Source organism: Leopardus geoffroyi, chromosome C1 (genome assembly GCF_018350155.1).
Source record: "Leopardus geoffroyi isolate Oge1 chromosome C1, O.geoffroyi_Oge1_pat1.0, whole genome shotgun sequence".
NCBI classification, from domain to species: Eukaryota; Metazoa; Chordata; class Mammalia; order Carnivora; family Felidae; genus Leopardus; species Leopardus geoffroyi.
Window position 1 is genome coordinate 91,594,829 of NC_059328.1, and position 20,370 is coordinate 91,615,198.

At 38.9% G+C, this 20,370-nt stretch overlaps 1 protein-coding gene across 12 annotated transcripts in view; it reads left to right on the forward strand.

Moving 5' to 3' along the window:
* The window catches only part of NTNG1 (netrin G1), a 340,737-nt gene that overhangs the window by 292,139 nt on the left and 28,228 nt on the right, over window positions 1-20,370 (forward strand). For 7 of the 12 annotated variants that reach the window (XM_045478470.1, XM_045478468.1, XM_045478472.1 and 4 more), the window contains one exon: window positions 2,460-2,594. The exons of the other annotated variants lie outside the window; for them this stretch is intronic. In XM_045478470.1, coding sequence (XP_045334426.1) covers window positions 2,460-2,594 — 135 coding nt within the window. The remainder of the gene's footprint in view (window positions 1-2,459; window positions 2,595-20,370) is intronic. 12 annotated transcript variants of the gene reach the window in all.

Below are 20,370 nucleotides of genomic sequence, written 5' to 3' on the forward strand. Positions count from 1 at the left end.
ACTGGCTGTGAGGGAACAGGCCAAATCTCGACAAAATATAGACTGCATTGAAGTACATGTCGTAAACTATTTGCGTCATTTTATATTATGACAAATATAAAATGCAGGCTATTCCGTGTTGCCACAGTGGTTGCTGCTTATTGGTTACTGGTGAATTTCCCCATTTTCATACAAATTCCAAGCACAACCATGTCTCCAAAGATGCATGTAATTACCCTGTATTACGCAGCAATTACATGAAGATGACACCCTTGCATGCTTCTGTTTCATATAAACTCAAGCATTAAGCAGGAAGTTAGAGGATATGTGGTTCGTGACCTTGGGTAATCACTGCTAATAATCTCTGGTAACAAGCTTGACATCAGAATGAAACACAGGGTTCAGCATTTGCTACTAAACGTATCTCAAATTATGAAGTATTGTCTTTTTATTCCCCTTGAAACCCAAGATCAGGTAGTCAGAGGTACCTTCTATAGACAGGATACTTCTAATACCTATAAATCAATTGTACTGTAACTTTTTAATCAAACCTCCAAAGTATTTCATGTTATTTTTTAGCCTAACAGTCCTGCATATTCTTCCTGGTTTAATGTAATAAAATATAATACTCCAAGGCCATCACCAATATCTACCATTGACCATGGTATTCTTTAAAAAACTAAGTTATTTGTACATAAGGTGGTAAACCTCTCCTTGTCACTTATTTTCCCTACTGTTTGTATAACATAACACTTATCACCCTTCCTGTGACAATCACTGGTTTAGGTGTCCCATGTTTAAAAAAAAATTTGTTTACTTTCTTTGCATCTAAATCCTTATATTAATATAACTGCTATGGGCTAAATGACTAGACTGGTGTGTGGATTCCTGTTGGCTAGATATAACTCTACTCCCTGGTTTGCAAAATGCTGGTGACTCACTGTCAACTTATGAACTTGAAATAGTAAGAAACATTAAATGTTGAATAAGTATAAGCACAGACTTATAGTATAAATATGTACACAAAACATTTTAAAGCCACACAAAATTATTATTTAAAAAAAATCTTTTTAAACAACTCCCATGTACACACATTAAAATAGAAAATGATGACTTAAAATAAAACTCTAGTTATTAAATACAAACCAAGCCAGGCAAGGAGGGAACATTTTAGTTTATTTAGTTTTATTTTTACCTGCATATGTCACTATCACTATTAGTCTTATCAATGCTTATATCACCATAATGCAGAACTCAAAAATTGACTAACGTGAAAGAAATCATAATCGTAAGGTCTTCCACATTTTCTGAAGACATTCTCCAGTTAATTCCTGTAGTAAAACCAGAACAAAATGTCCAGTCCTCTCTATAACGTTAAACCTTGAATCTCTGTTGCCAGTCTAAAACACTAAACTTGATGCTGTTAAGCTAAAGCTCTCAGGGCTTCCGTTGGTTGGTTGGTTGGTTGGTTGGTTGGTCGGCTGGTATGATTTTACTTGTTTTTTAACCAGAAAACCTTTTAATAGGACCCTTTTAGTATAAAAGAAACTGAGAGACAAAGAGGCATAATGACTTGTCCAAGATTATACAGTGGGGTAACAAGGAAAGAAACTTTGGCCCCCAAGTCCCCAAAGCTGCAAACTAGCTGTTATTACCTTTCAAACTAAAGGAAACCTAAGGAATCCCCACTTCAGGTTCAGCCTTTCAGCTAAACAGAGTTTCAGAAGCAAAAGTATCCTGTATAAGAGTGTGTGAGGAATCCAGAAAACACTCTATTTACTCTTCATGGACAGAGTTGTTTTGTCCTGCCAGGAGACATTATGATGAAATATATGTCTCAAATTATGCCTATGTTGAAATTTACTTGGGATTACAAAATTTATTTTTCTTTCATGATTGTTAATCTAGGCTGCATAAAAACCATACTAACATGCCTAGCAGATAGAGTATCTAAAAGCTCATACCAAACAGTATATATATAAATAAGTTAAAGTGCTTTCCCATATCATAAAGTAAAAATGCCTTTGAGTGAACAAAGTGCATTCATATTGCACTTTAAAAATGTTCAGCAGTTCTCAAATATTGAGTGTAACAGATAAGGCTATTTGAATAATTTAAAACAGATTTTACACTGATGGCATATTGATTTATCCTTGATATACAAACTTCTCATGGTGTTCATTAAACCATCTAAAAATGCCCTAACAAATGGAATCTCTATTATGATCTGTTAGCCATGAAGAGCATAATGTCTTATTTCCTGGGAAGTTTTCAGTTAATTTCCTCCCATATCATAAAAACAGCATCACAGAAGGCTGAGGAAATAAATAAAGGGGCCTGAGATAGCTGTATTTGCCAAAGCATTTCATTACTGGACATCTTTCTTTAAGTAAGCGATGCATTTAAGTGACGCTCCTGTGTTGATAACCTATAAGCCATGCAGACTTGTCTCCAGCCTGTGTGTTGTCTTGTTTCTACAGAGTGTTATTGTAACCCTTTGGGCTCAGTCCATGATCGTTGTAATGGCTCAGGATTTTGTGAGTGTAAGACGGGAACGACAGGGCCTAAGTGTGATGAGTGTCTGCCGGGAAATTCCTGGCACTACGGCTGTCAACGTAAGTAACTCTGGGAGCTGCCCTCTGCCTGCTGCAGCATGGCTGATCTGCTTGTCCAGGCCGGTGTGTGCAGCTTCTCAGAGCAGAAAAAGACCCAAGCCACTGACAAGCTTTAAAAGCTACTTAAAGCCCCAGCCTATGTATAGGAGAGAAAGCAATCCATCAGCTGTCCAGCCAGCTTCTTTGAAGCCCATCTTCTTCTCCTCTGAATGCAGGAGCAACTTATATTGAAATATTGTACTCAGATCCATGTACCTGGCCAGACCATAAATTAAGTGGCACAATAGGGACCCAGCGTGGAAATCCTCACCGCAAAATGAAGGGTGATGTGGATGTGGTTAATATATTTCTTGAACTGAAAGCTACCTCAAAGCTCCAGAGTTCATAAATTAAATGATATCTACATAACTTATTACCACCCCTGCTCTCACACCCATCACTGAATCTTAACCAGAAACCTAAGGGTAATAAATCTAAAGGATATTTAAATGCCAGGGTAAAATAATGAAAAAAAATCAATATTGATTTTAAGCCTCTGAGGTTAGGCACCATGCAGTGAGACTTAGACAGATGCCATTTGGTTCAGCCTCATTTCTCTGAGGATTATCAGACCTTCTTAAAAGCTTGTCAGGCAGGTGGCATGTCGGTGTATTCGGGGAACAGAAATTTAAAAATCTGAGCAGAAGCTTCCTTCTGTCATTCATAACCTTTTCTGCTTTTTCATTATGCACTAACTTGTGAGTCTATCCATACACATTTAGCTTACTAATATTAAAGAGCCACCAGGCAAATCCTCTAGAGCAGTGCAGTCCAATAGAAAATTGTGCAAGCCACATATGGAATTTTAAATGTTTTGTTACCCACATTGAAAAAGAAACTGAGTTTAACATCTTATTTTATTTAACCCAAATATCTCAAATAGTATCATTCAACATAAAATCAACATCAAAACTATTAAAGATACGTTTTTTCCATACTGTATTTGAAATCAAGTGTGTGTTTTATTCTTACAGAACATCTCAATTAGGACTGACCACATTCCAAGGCCTAATAGCCACATGTGTCTACCATATTGGACAGCACAGCTCTAGACATTTTTTGTTTGTTTTTCTGCCTTTTTGGGATTGTTTTGTTTTGTTTTTGTTTTTGTTTTTGCTTACTTTTCACTTGAAAACAATGTAAGCATGCAGGAACTGTCTAAAGCTAAGTCCAGGGCCTTACAGAATATTTCACCAGCCACTCGTCGAATTTATACTTATCTCTAAGCTACCCTTCTACATAATGTAACGCCAAAGTGAAATTAACTGCCATCCTATTGTCATGGGCGGCAGAAAACTGTGGTGATAGTTTGAGAAATTTGCCATTGAGTATGCCAAGGTTAATATGGGATCAAGGAGCTGGAGGTGAGCATCTCCAGCCATGCTAGAGAGGAGCATTAGAAGACAAATAGTCAGAAGTCATGCAGCACACCTGCACGTGAGCTCTGCATAAGGCCATGGTTAAAAATCCTACATGCTATAGATTCCTAGAAGGCACCTTAGGGGTATGGATGACTTGGTGGATCCCAAGGACCATATAAGGAGCCAGGACTCAGCGGACAGTCATTGGTCCTGGAACATCTGGATGTGGAGGCCCAGAGAATGCCAGCAGCCAAAAGGAGAGAAGGAGGGACAAAGGAAGGACCCAAAATAGGTCCAAGACTCAAGGCATAAGGCATAAGACTTTACAATTAAGACACACTTCTCTAAAAGAAAGATCCATGTAAATTTCCTGATGCAACAGGACCTGAGGAATGGGTTCCTGTAGTATAATCAGAGAAAGATATTAGAGAGGAAAACTAATCTAGCCTTAGGGGAAATATATCCCAAAAAGGTCCTAACTTGATTTTTCTGTATTAACTATTGGAGTATTATAAACCGATATAATGTCATCAAATTTTCCCTTCTGGAATTGGAAGACTGTATTACACGTGGCCCTACCACATAAAGGCTGTGCAATATAGAAAACTCTGTACCTCAGCTCCAGCATCTCACATCCTTGGTATGTATGGATAAATGAGATTATGGAAGCGAATGCTTTATCCTCTTGAGTATTTCTTGAGTACCTTCCATGAATTAGGCATTGAGGTAACAGTAGAGGCTACAAGGATGAAGAAAGATAGCTGCTGTGGACATATAGGCATGGAGTTCACAATCTGAGGTAAGAGACTAACCTGCAACCCAATGATTATGAAAGAAGACAATCAGAACTAAGAAAGACCTATAGGTGTGCTTTTAGTGAAGCCCGGGTGGGAATTGTAAGGCTTCCCAAAGAAGTGACATTTGATTCAGTACTGAAGGATTAGTAGGAGCTTTACAGGAGGGAATTTCTTGAGCAAAAGTGAATGAGCTAACCCACTATGTTCCAGAAATACCAAATAGTTTTGATGTGATGGGGGATGAGGGGTGTGTGTGTGTGTGTGTGTGTGTGCACGCGCATGCATGTGTGTATGTGTTGGGAGGGAGGGAAGATGTTGAAAAGGCAACCAGAGACCAGATCATATGGCTTCATGAACACTAAGCTGAGGAATTTCTTCTCACTGGGGAGGAGACAGACACGGAATCCATCATACAGTTTTAAGCAGAGGAATGAAGTTGTCAGATTTTGTTTTAGAAAGATTATTCTGGCTGCTCTGTAAAGGAAGGACTGGAACAGGATGAGATGGGATTTGTTATATAAATTTAACATATTTCAAATACACCTTTGAGTATGCAATAGCTTTTTCTCACTCTGAAATATCTTTTCCTTCCCTCAGACCCACCCACATAGGGCTGATATTCTACATAAAAATATAGAAGTTCTGCTGTCAGTTGATAAATGGCTATGGCATGAGGATCCTTAAGTGTCTTCCCCAGGATCTCTCAGACCACCCCCAAGATCCAGCAACTACTAGGGTAATACCTGTCATAGTAAGGTGCCTCCAGCACCAGTATTATATAACAGATATCATTCTAATTGGCGATTATAGGTTGACAAATATTTTTCATATCACTCTGTGTCTGCACACACATGAATGTACTAAAAATAAGTCCCTCAAGTCAATTCTCTCTTTCTCTCTTCCCTCCACCCTCCTCCCCACCCTACCCCCCACACTTCTACTGAGATGAACCCATCCTTGAGTTAGCCACATTATCAGTGGCAGTAATTAACCTGACAACAAGAAACCAATGCCAAGAAGAAAGCAGTGGTAAATAGGGCTGGCAGTGGTGCTGGTAGCCATGAGCAGGGAGGAAGCAGACACACTTAGGCTCTGGGTTTGAATTTCACCTCCACCTCCTACTACCTGCAAGACTTAGAGGAAATCACTTGGACTCTCTAAGCACAGTTTTTCATCTTAGAATGGGGGTATACTAGGACCTAACACATATGGTAATTGTGAAAATTCAAGGAAAGTAATGAATGTGGACTTTATGGTACATAGTAAGCACTCGATTATTATTATTTAATTCCAAGCACATGTTGATGTGTCAAAATGCTAGGCAAGAATCTGTGTTTAAAAGTTATTGTACAGTGATAGTGCAGAACATCAGCAAGCTGGGCCACTATTGAAATTCCAAACTGTGGACTTAGGAAGTTCTAAAAAGCCCTTTATGATAAGCAAGGCTGATTTAAGAGATTGAAGCAAAGCTGACCCCAAAAACAATGCTATGGCTTCAGCAGGCGAAATGAAGAACTCTAGGTTCATAAGTGAACCTTCTCCCTCAGGGGGCCACCGATTGTGTGCTCCATAAATGTAAGCTGCTCTCTCTGACATAAAAGGTGAAACACTTGAAAACCATTGGAATGAATGGTCTTTAGACAGCATGGAGCACACCCAATCTAGGAGAGAAAGGAGAAAGAAAAAGATTTCAAGGACACCAAGCAGAATCTAAATTAGTGTTGAGGTTACTAATAGAAGAATGAGATGTTGAGGAGAAGGAGGGTTTTTTTTATGTGCCCCTCTGAAGTTAGTGAAGAGGGATGAACCACATCCCAGAGAATAAAGTTAAACCATCCAAAAGGAAACCACGTTCCATGCTTCACATAAAACACGGAGGGTTAACATGTATTGGGAAGTAATGAAACACCTGTTCTAAGGAGATGGACATAGGGGAGGTTGGGGGTATTTTGGTTTGGAAAATTTAATGGAAATAGCCACACATAGAACCAATGAGGCTGAAGAGAAGGTGTGTCATTTCCCTGTAGGACATATAAGACACATTAGAATATCATGCAGTGTATATTAAGCTACCAAGTATCTCCCATTTTTACCTAGTTTATATGAATACTAATGGTACTTTCAAAAGAACTTATAGTCTGAATATTTGGACTAAAGTCCAAAGATTTGGTAACATAGTTCAGTGTTATGATTTTGGAAGATAACAGAGCATGTAGGAAATCAAGAACTAAGTACATATAGCAAGAGGAAGGCTAAGATTCAGTTGCTGGATCATGGCCTACAATATCAGAATATGGGTTCTTGGAAGGGATCAGTACATATATTACTGTGAACAGAAAAATGAGTGTTTAGCAGAAGACTCAATGGCCTGATCAAGAAGATTTTTAATTAAGTTTGAGTAGGGTATTGTGAAAATACCTTTATAAAACTGTAAAAACTGAACACTGTGGCAAACCACAGAGTTAAGAAAAGAAGACAACAGTTATTCTCAGAAGAATAAGGGAAAGTTGGGGAACAATACTCTATGGCTTAGATGTTTTCCTTCCCACAGAGAGCACAATAGTTATATTCATTTTCTACTGCTACTATAGTAAGCTACCAGAAACTTAGTGGCTCAAAACAACAGAAATGTATCTCTTAAAGTTCTGTATTTAGGAGTCCAACAAGAATCTCACTGGGCTAAGATCGAGCTATTGGCAGAGTTGTGTACCCTTCTGGAGTTTCTAGCAGCAAAATCTTTTTCCTTGCCTTTTCTAGCTTCTAGAAGCTATCTGCATTCCTTTGCTCATACCCCCCTTCCTCTACTTTCAAAGCCAAGAACTTTCTATCTCTCTTTGCCTTTCTTCCATTATTACATCTTTCTCTGACCACAGCTGGGAAAGGATCTCCACTTTTAAGGACTCATGATTAGATTGGGCACACACAGATAATCCAGGATAATCTCACTACCTCAAGGTCCTTATGTAATTTCTCTGTAAAGTTGCTATTGCCATGTAAAAGAACAGGTTATTAGGATATAGACATCTTTGAGAAGACAGTCAACATTGCCTACCACAATAATCATTGATAATGTCAATTTTTTAATGCCAAGGATAAATACACAGGCATCATGGAGATGGAATGTAACTCATGCTCAGAATAAAGATATGCAAGAATAAAACTAACTTGAAAAAAATACGTTATAGGGTTAGAAAAGATTGCCATGGGTCGAGAAGGTATAGACTCACATTATGAATTAGAAGATAGAAACAGTGAAATATTTTTCAGTCAAGACCAAGAAGCTTATACAAAAAGGTATTGTAAAGTGTATTATAGACTACACAGCTATTTGGAAGATACAGATATTTTTCAAAGCCAAATTAGAAAATCTAGATGCTCTGGAATCTTCCAAAATGAGGGAATTCAGATACCAAGATATTTGTTAAAAGATGTGGTCTACTAATTGTTGACTTGCATTGACAAGAGTGGAAAAAGGAGTCAGGAAACTAGTATTACCACTGGGTTAGTACAGAGATGGTAGTATCACATGAGTGAAGAAATGTTAATAAAAACCTTTAAGGGACATTGTCCCAAACCTTAAGAAAAATTCAAAATATCCTTGGGGGGTGGGAGTAAGATCTTAGACCCTTATTAAACACACACACACACACACACACACACACACACACACACACACGCTCTTTTTTTTTTTAAGAAATAAAAGAACAAATTGTTCCCAATAGATGACCTAAAATAGAAGACTTCTAAAATAACCAACATGGCTATCCAAGGGTTCCCAACAGGGTTTTGACATTTAGTCCTCACTGTGTGCCATACACTGTGCTGCAAATTAAGGCTAAAAAATAGAAGTTGCAAAAATGTAGGATGGTATAAAGTTGTGTTCACAGTTGCTTAGGTCAAAAAGATGTGGCAATCTCAGCTCACATTCAAGCTCAATTCTAGATAGCAGTATGTCATGAGCACCAAAGAAGCTAACACAACTTGAGGCTGAACAAAGACCAAAAGAAGTTATAGTCCTTCTGACATGTGCCCCAAGCAGCCCACGTCAAGAGTCTAGTCCTGGGAGACCACATAATAATGCAGCAGATAGTGATGTAGGAGAGTTCCATCCTTGGTGAAGGGATTTTCATAAAGCAAGCTGAAGCAGGTTGACACATGTCAACCAGGGTTCAGAGGGCTCTTATGTAACAAGTGGACATGTTGGTTCAGGAAGATAGAATGGAGACCAGTAGGTAAAAGAGAGAGGTGGGTCTCAGCATTTTCCAACAACTATTCTCCCCAGCTGTTTTAAGAATATACAGTAGAGTGCCTTGGGTAATGATAAATCCCCAGACTCTGGAAGAGTTCAGAGAGAAGCTGGATGGGCTCCTGTGAGTGATGCTTTTGGGAGAGTTTCTGCCTGAATGAATAGTTGAGTGAAAGGACCTCTAGGACCTTTCCAGCTTTTTGGCTCTAGTAGACCAAGTCAGTGGGCCAAGGGAAGGCATCATGAGATACCTCAAGTTGTATTAAGAACTAGTTTGGCCATTCAGCTGTCCTCTGTGCTCTTGCCTTTCCTTACCAATGGGTAGATTCTCATGCTTCTCACTGGCCATGTTCTCCAGCCTCACTTCTTGGTAAGTCCTTTTTTTCTAGAAACTAACTTTTCTCCTACTATAGATCAGGATGCTTTCTTTTATTTTCTTTTTTAATTGTTTTGTTTTATATGAGATTAACGTCTACAGACCTGTCAACTTGTGATCATTAAGATGATGCTTCCAATTGCTTCACTGAGATGAAGATTATACCTCCCTGGACAAATACTGTGAACTTAACTTGTAACTTTTCAATTGCCTCCAGTTGCAGTGACCTGCTATTTGCTGTGTTACATTAAAACATCCAATTCACATTTCACCAGTTGACCTCACATTTTGAATCCATTGACAGGTGGCACGTCACTTAAACAAGGATGTCCGTGATGCTTCAGCGCATTTGCGGGCCCAGACACATGATTTCACTCATTTTGGCTCTTGCATCTGTATCACTAAACGTGAATGGCATCACTGAATCCAAGTTTTTAATTTTCTTGCTAGCAACTTGAACAACAGTCTCATCTCCCTTGCTGAGCACCACATACATAACAGTGATGAAAAGTAAATAGTTGTAAGGGTACTTGATGTTACTGTTGTTCAACTCCTAAGGGTGGGAAGGAAGTGCTCATTAAACAGAACCAGTAGGAGCCTCCCCAAGGTAATTTAAAAAGGAAAATATTAGGACGACAGAAGATAGAAAGTGGCAATTTGTAGGCATTACAAATAGGCTTGGTAGTCCTCCTGGGGAGAAAAGGCTCATTTTGTCATCTAGAAGAGCAAACCCCAGGGTTGCTCTCAGTTGTGAAATTTCTCCTGATTCAGCAGGACGTGGCCACAGCAGTCCGTCATGCTAATAGCCATCACTTTCCAGTTCCAGTCCTGTTTCCCTTCCATTCTTAGCATAACTTTAATTTGGGATTGGCAGAAAAATCCCACCAATCTCCAGTACATCAGGGACCTGATGCCACCCATGAACAGGGGAGCCAAGGCTTATCCTCATGCCATGGAAAGTGCTGTCCCCCTTCACATTACTAATGACTCCATTTGGAGCAACCATTAGAGGCAAAGGCTGGGCAGCTTGAAAGGAGTGCCTTGTTCAGAATTCCCGTCACAGTTGGATCATATCCTAAGTATGTTCAAAATCAAAACCTGTGACTCTCGAATTGTTAGAGCTTGGCATAAGACAGATACAGATGGTGGGTATACTAACAGCAACTCCAGACCACTTCCTGGCATTCTGAGGTTTGCCTGCTACTCAGCTCAGAGTGGGGCCTCAGTTCTGACCTCAATAAGAAACATTCCATATTTACTTGGCAATCCATATGAATTTTCCCCCTTTATTTGAAGAGAATTTTGAAAATGACAAGAATGCCCAAACTCTACAATTTTACACCACTGTACAAGTTAAACAGCGAAAGGTGTGTGAAATGCCAAAACTCATGGAGAAATGCGGGTACAACTCTATCTACTAGTGTCCCAGATTCGAAGCAACAGCCTGGTCCTATCTGATAGTGAGATGATCGAGAGGCCACGAAGAAATACAATACATGAAGTTTTTTCCTTACTTTAGACAATACATAAATGGAGTTTCACCTTGAGCCACTTTTTACCCACTAGTGAGTGTTGTGTGTGTGTGAGAGAGAGAGAGAAAGAGAATCTCAAAATCTTCTGAGGCTGTGTATATAAAGGTAATGCCTACGTGTGTAAATCAGTCCAATTGTAAAAGGGCCGCCCCACTTGAAATTTGTGGGAGAAAAAATTTTACGTAAGTGAAAAATCAGTCCTCAGCCCCCATCAAACAGAATTCTGGGGTAGAGGAGCCACAGATAAACCAGGGTAGCTAGGGTTCCTGATAACTAAATTTTAGAAGTCAACACAATGAAATCAGGTATCCTGATTCTGGGTGTGACTGCTACCAGCTCTCCAAGGAATGTTTGTTCCACACCTCAGCCTTTTCTGTGCATCTCCTGTGAAATCCTCAGGCTCCTTGCTGGTTTGAAATTCTATGATCCTGAAACCTCACAAATGGTTTGACCTACTTCCATTTGGGCCAATTTCTGAGGAGTAATAACTATTTTAAAATAATAAAAGTTGTTATTTGTTGTACATTTTATGTGTGTCAGGAACATGTATGCATTATCTCTCATTCTACAAGGGAGGTTAAGATTATCTTCCATATTTTGTAGTCAGAAAAACCGAGATTTAAAGAGGGCAATCCCTGCCCCCACCAAAATGGCAAACCAGTTATTAGCAAATATTTATTAATTGAGTTTGCTGCAGCATTTTATAGGATTTTGTCATTTTTACTTCGAACATGGAGACAGAGACTTTGGTGATTTACTCCAAGGGTCATCATGCATTTTCTAGGAAGGGTCAGATAGCAATTATTTCAGGTTTCCTGGGCCACACAGTCTGTTGCAACTACTCACCTCTGCTGTTGTAGCCCCGAATCAGCCCAACATGATGTTGAAATGAATGCGTGTGTCTATGTTCCAATCAGACTTTGTTTATGGACACTGAAATTTGAATTTCATATGTTTTCACACGCCATGAAATATTATTCTCCTTTGATTCTGTTTCAATCATGTAAAAATGTAAAAAACATTCTTAGTTCATAGGCCATGGTAAACAGGAGACAGACTCCATTTGGCCTGCAGACCATAGTTTGATTTATTTCAAGCTCATGCAGCAGTTAGAAATAAAAAAGCAGAGGACCTGTTTAATAAAAGCGGAGAGAGTATGAAGCAGGAGACAGAAGAGGACATTAAGAAAAAACGCACACATTTCATTAAAGTGTGTCTTCTATCTTGATATGGGTATCACGGGGGGCTGGTCTAACTGATTCATATTTACCAGGCCCTAATTGACCTTAAGAAGAAAGTTAGGATTTCCAGAAACATGAAGGCTGCAATCATATAATTTCCAGGACAAGATCACAGGCGTAGTCAGTGCCAGCCGTTTAAAGGCTTACGAGCCAGCCGAGTCAATTTAGCATCAATTTAGTACAATCAGCAACTAATGAAAGAGAAGTCAGTGTGGCCATAATACAATCAGGATTGCTCATGTTGGTGTAAGGAATCATTCTGTTGCATTCTACAGGAACAACCCATCACCTTGAATATCAGCAAAAAGCTCTACTAAGGGAGAATTATAGTAATAATATCACCTACAACACGGAGGGTGCAGGAAAAAAATACATACAGAACCCATTGAGAATTTTTTTTTTCTACCATCGGCTTTGATGTCAGAGATAATTATTTTAAATAAAGTGTATGTCAGGGCCATAAACCCCTGCCTTTTCTGCCCAATGCCCTTTTGAGTGTGACTGAGTCCACTGAACCCAGGGCATTCTGGATCATGTGGCTCTACCTCCAGGAACAGAATTATGTCATGACCATCCTTACTTAAGGGCTATATGCTCTTCATCTCATCTTTGTCAAATTTTCTGTTTTTAAAAATTATAGTCAGCCTTCAGTTTTCCATTGCTGCAAGGTGGGAGAAGAGGCATGCATTAATACAGTGCAGCTGACTATCTCGATGTAAATTCCAATGAGACTGGATTTCATTGAAAACAGGCACATACACGCAGAAATTCAAGCCCGTACACGATTCATCTGTTCCACGTCCAACTTCAGTCACCGACTCATCCTCATAGATAGCAGTCAAGATCATCCAGACATTGCTGGATGCTTTAAAACAGAAACAATTGCTAAAAATGTATTTTTCACAAAATTCTTTCCCATGTTCTACAAAAGTGCAGGATTAATATTATGTATTGCAGCTGTTTCTTCTGTGCTACAACTCTTTGGGGAAAATGGGTGTATGTCTCAGAGACAAAACTACAAAAATAATGAAATATTGATGTAATTATTTTTAAGAATCACCTTGAGACCTCTTTTTAATTAGTATTTGGACCCTATGGACTTAGTCTTATGTTAATCTGTATTCTTTATCATGAAAATCAATAATATAGACAACTACATTGTTCACATGATTTTGAGTACAAAAAGACAAAGCTTGGGAGTTTGTAGGAAGGCTTGTTACCAGGATTAATCTGGCAGTTTATTAGTGATATAATGTCACAGTGGCTACATTTTCAATGATCTTGCCAATCCAGCTTTAACTAGTGCCCACACAGAAAATATTTGGATATATTATGAGGTCTTTACTGAGATATCACACCCTTCTTCTTTCCAATTAAAATAAAAATTGAAGGAGCTGATTTTGCACCAAGGATGCTAAACTATGTATAGACACATAGATATGACATATGAATTCTGTCTGATTATATCAGGCTTTAAAATTTCTGAAGTCACATTTTTACTCAAGACTGTCCAGAGTCTTGGGATGGAGGAGTTTCTGTTTCACCTACTGACAAGGCCCATCTAATATGGGTTAAATCAATCATGGTCAGTATGTTCCTTCATATACAACAAATGGGGTCAGATTGTAGCATACTCTATAGGAAATCTATACCCTTAATTTCATCTTTGGTTACTAAATTCAATTTAACCAAGGTGATAGAAGGGCTTCTTAACCAAGTCTTGCCAAATCTGTTGAATTTTCCTCCCCAGCAAACCAGGCTGGCTAGAGGATTGTTTGATTCATTCACTTGTTCACGCCGTCATTCATTCACCCATCCATTCCTTCATTTATTCATACTGTCATTCATTTTAAAATATTAAAGCCCAACTGTGCACCAGGAATTGTGCTAAATTTTATCACCAAAGGCAATGAAAATGTGATCCCTTCCCTCTAAGGGCTGACAGTTTAAGGAGGGTTTTCCACTCTAGTTGGAATCTGAGAAGACGACCTCCTGTACCACTTTCCTAGCTTGTTTTTCTGGTCACAGGAATCTCTCCTCCAACCTCTAATCTTAGGATCTTATATATGATTTGGAGTCTTCGACGTTTTCTAGTTTAGCCCTTCTTTTCAGTCATAGACGAAAATTGTTTAGTCTTTAAATTGTTCAGGGCTTTAATAAGCTCTCCCTATTGCATTTACTAATGATGACAGTGGCCACTATTAAGTGGGCAGGCACCATGTGCAGGGAACTATGCCAAGCCATTTACCCTGACTTGTTTAATCTGTATAAAATCCCATTAGCAGTTATCCCCGCTTTACAGATAAGTGAATTGAGGCTCAAAGAGGCGAAGTACCCTGCACGTCTAGATTCTTGCAACTTAAAAGTGCAATCCTTCAGCCAGCAGCCTCAGCAGCAGTTGGGAATTTGTTACAAATCAGAATTTCAGGCCCTCCCCAGACTTCCTGATCTGCATTTTAACAAGATTTCCAGGTGATTCATATGCATATTTGCATTAAAATTTGAGAAGTTAGGGGATGAGATAGTAAGTGTAGATTTTAACCTAGGACGGGCTGATTCTACAGCCCAGGTGTTTTGCTTATTTGTTTTTATGACTTAGTGTTCACAGAATGATGGTAGCTGGGAAATCAAGGGCATACGCACGCGTTGGAAAAAATTATATAAGGGGCAGAACTCGTATAGTATCTCATGTCATCAGTTTTTACCAGCGTGTATTCTACAAATCCAAATCATATTAAAAGAAGGAGAATCATGAAAACTTAAACAAGTAGCCTATTTGTTTTCTTTCACCATATAATTTAAAAGTGGTTAATATTTGATAGGTTAATAATAAATATTTTAATATAGTATATTGCATTTGGTTATGAATATATCAAAAGGAAATACAAAGTGAGTTCCGAAAGATAAACTTTTATTGGGCACATGAAATAGAACATAAAATTTGATGGCAATTACCATTTAATCTATTCATGTTTGGAAACGTATTGAAAGAGAAACTCATAACTCAGTTAATTGTTATGAATTATTAATTGCTCATTTGAAAAGCGATGAGCAGAACCGCACTTGTTGAAAAACTTTCCCTCTCAGTGGCTTTAACCTTTGTGTCATTGGTTTTATGAGAACAAAAGGGAAAGAATGACAGCAAGATTCTAATCATCCAAAACTAGAAAGTGACAAGACTGTGAACATCTCAGCAACTGTATAAAGGTTAATTGCAATTGAAATGAAATAGTTATTGCTGGCCCCCCTCTAGCATACATAAGTATGATTCTCCTGGGGGCAGGCCCAAGCATCTGCATTCTCCAAAACTTCCCAGGCAATTACAATATACAGCCAGGACTGAGGGCTACATTTTCAGTAACTGCATGTTGTCAGAGAGATTTCATCCAGCCTTGAACTTGACTCGATATTCTGAACCCCAAGTGAATGCAAGGTGGGTTCCAGTTTGCCATTCTTCATTAGAGTTTGAGGTAAGAGGGCATTCAACCAAGGCCAGGAGCAGTGTAAACCATGGCAGCTTTATAAAGACATATTCCCTAGATGGCAAGTGATTTCTAATCCATACAGGCTAAGATCAAGAATGTATCTGGATTTCAAGATACCTGATGTAAATAGCCCCTTCTTTCTCAAAAAAATCAATGTTATGAGTTTCTTCTGTTGGATTAAAAAAAAAAAAAAAGCCTTCAAAAAGTGGAAGGCTTTTTTTTATGAACTAAATCCAGGGATTTATTGTTTAGTGTCAGCAGCGTAACTGCTTTATAATTGATTTTTCCGAAGAGAACTGAAAACTTAAGCTACCTTAATTTCCTTTATCTTGACACACATGATTAGCATTACTCTGAAGTATATTTTATCAGGTTCCCAATTACCATTTTTTTTAAATCAACTTCCTCCTTGCATACGTGTCTTGATAAAATATTTCTGAGACAGAGAGAAAGGAAGTATAAGAAGATAAAAAATATGACTGCTTTATTCCTGTTGATAGCTTTATATTCTTTCTTCAAAAAATTATGTTTATATTCAGTTATGTTTTTTGAAAATGAGTAGGATTATTAAAAGACATTAACACCTATTAATTTTTTAAATCTTGGGATAAAGAAGGAAGAACATTTGGTTGGGCAATGACAGAAATTTAAGGATAATGAAACAAAATGTAACATTTGCAACTTAGGCTAATGTGCCTGAGTCCTTATAGACTCGATCGAACATTTTATATGCAGCCATTACAGTCCTGTACCATTAGTTAGCCTTATTCAGCCTCAATTTGCTGATGTAAAATGACACTAAGAATCAGATCCATCTCACTATCTGTGAGAATTCAATAATATAACGATATTTAACCCAGTTTCTATCACACAGTAAGATCACATGGTGAGCTACGTGATGGTTCCCGCCCTCAAAGTTTCATTGAAAATGGTGGGAATTGGATCAGCAAATTTAAGAAAGCAGTCAAGTTACAAACAAAATGACGTGAGAATGAAAGCAATCCTAGTCACAGCTGCTACCTGGAAAAAAGAAAAAGAAAAAACTAAAAAATGGATGGGATTTAATACTTAGTGTGTCATTTTCTTGTGGTTCTTTCAAGTCCTCATTGCCCCCTGTGAATCCAAAATTTTAGTTACGATTTTATCCAACATCAGTGCCTTTTAGTTTTGCAGTTTCCAAATGGAGAAGTAAAGCTCTCACTATAAACTTTTGTCTATTAGATTCACCCTAACCTTAGCAGCCCTTCTTCATCAATTTTAGGATCATCTTAAATCCTGGAAATTATCCTGTAATGCTAAAATGCCTGCCTGCTAGCCAGGTCTTGAATTATGGTGACCCCTAATCCAACTCAAAGCAGACTGAGTTCTGTAGTTGGACATAAACCAGTTTCTCAGGATGATGATTGGACACTTAACAATCCATTGTGCCATCATCAGACCTATTGGATGTGATAATTGATCATTTTCAGCTTGGTGACTATTGACACTCTAAGGGATTTGTATGTCAGAAATACATTCAGATCCCCCACCCCTTTTATTTTTTTAAAGTTTTTTATTTATTTTTTGGGGACAGAGAGAGACAGAGCATGAACGGGGGAGGGGCAGAGAGAGAGGGAGACACAGAATCGGAAACAGGCTCCAGGCTCTGAGCCATCAGCCCAGAGCCTGACATGGGGCTCGAACTCACGGACCGCGAGATCGTGACCTGGCTGAAGTCGGACGCTTAACCGACTGCGCCACCCAGGCGCCCCTCCCCACCCCTTTTTTTAGAACTCCTCAGGAGACTTTATTATTAGTATTATTATTGCGATTCTTAGCAAATTCATGCTATGTGCTATTTTTTCAGCAAAGATTTCTCTTCTTATACTGCAAAGATGCTCAAGTTGAGACTCTTACTTTTAAGGGAATAAGGTTTTTTTTTTTTCTTGCAGAAGATTAATAGAAATAATATGTGTAACAGTTTAACCACATGTCATCCAACCCATAAAGAAGGAAGGCTGAATTTTAACAGTGAATCAAAGCATTGAGGCACAGAGGATGAGTTGATATTTCCTCAGCCCTAGCAATGTCACTACCAAATGTGAAAATAAGAAGGAAACAGAACCTCCAAAGGGTAAGGAGGACATGAGGGAAGTGTGACTGTCCCTCACAACAGGCAGGGGACTCACTGCCAGGGTCAACCAATCTTGGTTTAGTCTGTGCATTTGAAATGTGCTGTCCCTCTGTACGCTGGATTGGCATATTAATTTATGTTTTAACATGAGTGTACTAGTTGTTGAGGAAGTATTTATCAGGGCAGGGAGAAAAGGTGTGAAAGTACCAAGCTCTAAAGAAGCAGGATTGGAGGAAAGACCCTGGGTTGAAGGATTCATCAATAAATAACCAAACATTTATGGACCTTTTGCTATGAACCCTGCATCATGTTAGGTGCTATATAAGATGTAAAGCAAGGTTAATATAGCCTGTGCCCTCAAGGAGGTTATCAAACTCGAGATTGGGGTAAAGCACATAAATTAGAGACTTAAATGAAGTTTCCTGTCCAGAGTATTTAGTTCTCTCCTAATGACTCTGGTTGTAAAAGGAAACTGAAAACTACTCTAGGTCTATTCTAGCTGAGTAAGTAGCTCTGTCTTGAATAGTGGTTGGAATCCTGGCCCTGCCTCATCCTGTGTTAAGTAAATTATATAACCTCTCTGCCCAAGCTGTTGCTTCTCTAAAAAAAAGAGATGATTTCATCTCATAGAGTTGTCAGGAAATTAAATGAAATGGTTGTATTACTGAGCACAGTTCCTGGGGCCCAGTGAGCTCTGCGAAGGATCACTGTTATTGGGATTGTTCTACTGTAAGCAAACTGCAGTAGGTAACAGCAATTGATGAAGAGCTGGGAAGGATTTGCAGCTGTCAATGAGCCATTACAGCTATAAATGGAGATTCCAATCATAAATGTTGGTTTCTAAGCAATATTTGACAAGGCAATTAATCATGTGTGCTCAGAAGCCATCAAGGGAAAGTGGGGAGTCTCTGGGTGGGGACAGAGAACTTTACGTGGATTCCCTGATGTTCTGAAATTCATTTGTGGGGGATGTGGAAAAGATAAGTAGTTGAAAAGTCTGTCCTATATTCAGGAGGTATCTGACATCACAGGTCTTCTCCCTTGTGCTGGGGAAGTGACCAGGATCTATGAAATGCCTGAACCTCCTACCCTTGCTCAAGATTGTTGGATACTCCCCCTTCGATCTTTGAGGGAGAAATTAGAGCTTCCATTCATTGTGGCTAACTTCTCTGGCATGAATTTAGCATCTCAAAACATCAGAATTAGCCATCTGTGTGGTAGAAGAAAGAGTTCTCCTTTGTACCCAATTTCAAATGAGAATTTTATTGTTTTGTGGAATAGCACAGTCAGCTTCAAATTTGTTAATAAATCTGAAGGTAAAGGTAGTCTTACACTTTTTAATCAAAAAAGGCCAGGCACTATCTGTTCCTAGCTCCAAATTTAACATCAGTACAGAAAATAATGTTCCTTTAGAGCATGGGTTTCTGTCTAAAAAAACTTCATCCAGAAACTGACGGTCAAAAAGGACAATGAAAACACATTTCTTTTCAAGAGAAGACAGGAGTTCACTGGGGATCTTTTCTTTCCCTCAGCAGGTACCTAGTTTCCAGCTCAAGAGTATGCATTACTCACTGAAAAATGTGTTTGAAAACACAACTAGAGATCATGACTAAAACCCCCAGGGGCTCTCCTCAGGCCCAGCATAAGTCCAATTCTATGCCTGCAATGTACTTAAGCTTTTCCCACTGACTGTGTCCTTCTTTTCAAACTGCTATGACTTTAATAACAGGAAAGATGAATACCATATAGGGAAATTCACTGGAGTGTTACAAATAAATACACCTCTATTACAAATAGGTGTATTTCAAAATATTTCAGTAATAAACATGCCACGTGCCATAAGCATGCTTGAACACTTCACACATGTTATTTCAATTAGCTTTCCCTATAACCCTGAAAGAAGTGCTAGTATACCCAGTTTATAGATGAGGAAACTAAGGCTCAGAGAGTTAAATTTGGTCAAACAATTGGTAGGCAATAGAGCTATTATAAAACCAAGATATAGATCTGATTCCTTGTCCCATTTGCCACACAAACTCAGTGCTGTGGGTCCAAAATAGATGCAGTCTTAAGCTCAATCCTCCTTCAGAACTGGGAGGGTAATAGCAACTTGCAGTGTCGTAGTCTTGGACCACAGCCCAGCCACAGGATCAGTTTGCTTTCAGTGAGATGGAAACAATCCTCCGTCCTCATTAACAGGAGTGCTTATGAACACAGACACCACCGCACAACAGAGAAAAAGCCTTCTGGACAAAAACAAGCGTCGACAGGCAAAGGTTACTGACTGTGTCTCAGTATCACTTTATCATGTGCCAATGGCAGCAAATGTTTATTCGCTGCCCTCTGTGTGCAGTGAATTTATTTCCCAGAATCCACAGCTCATCCACCCATGCTCACTTGGAAGGAGCAAACTATATTCTTAGATCCCTAGCTCTCAAGGTCGGCGCCTAGAAGTGTGCAGAGAGGCACTGCCATAACATACAAACTGGTGAGAGGTAGCATCTCATGTAGGGGAGGAGGTTAACAAAGAGGATAGAGGATGGGTTCTAAGGATGCAAATCATTCAATTCAAGCCAAAATCCTGTG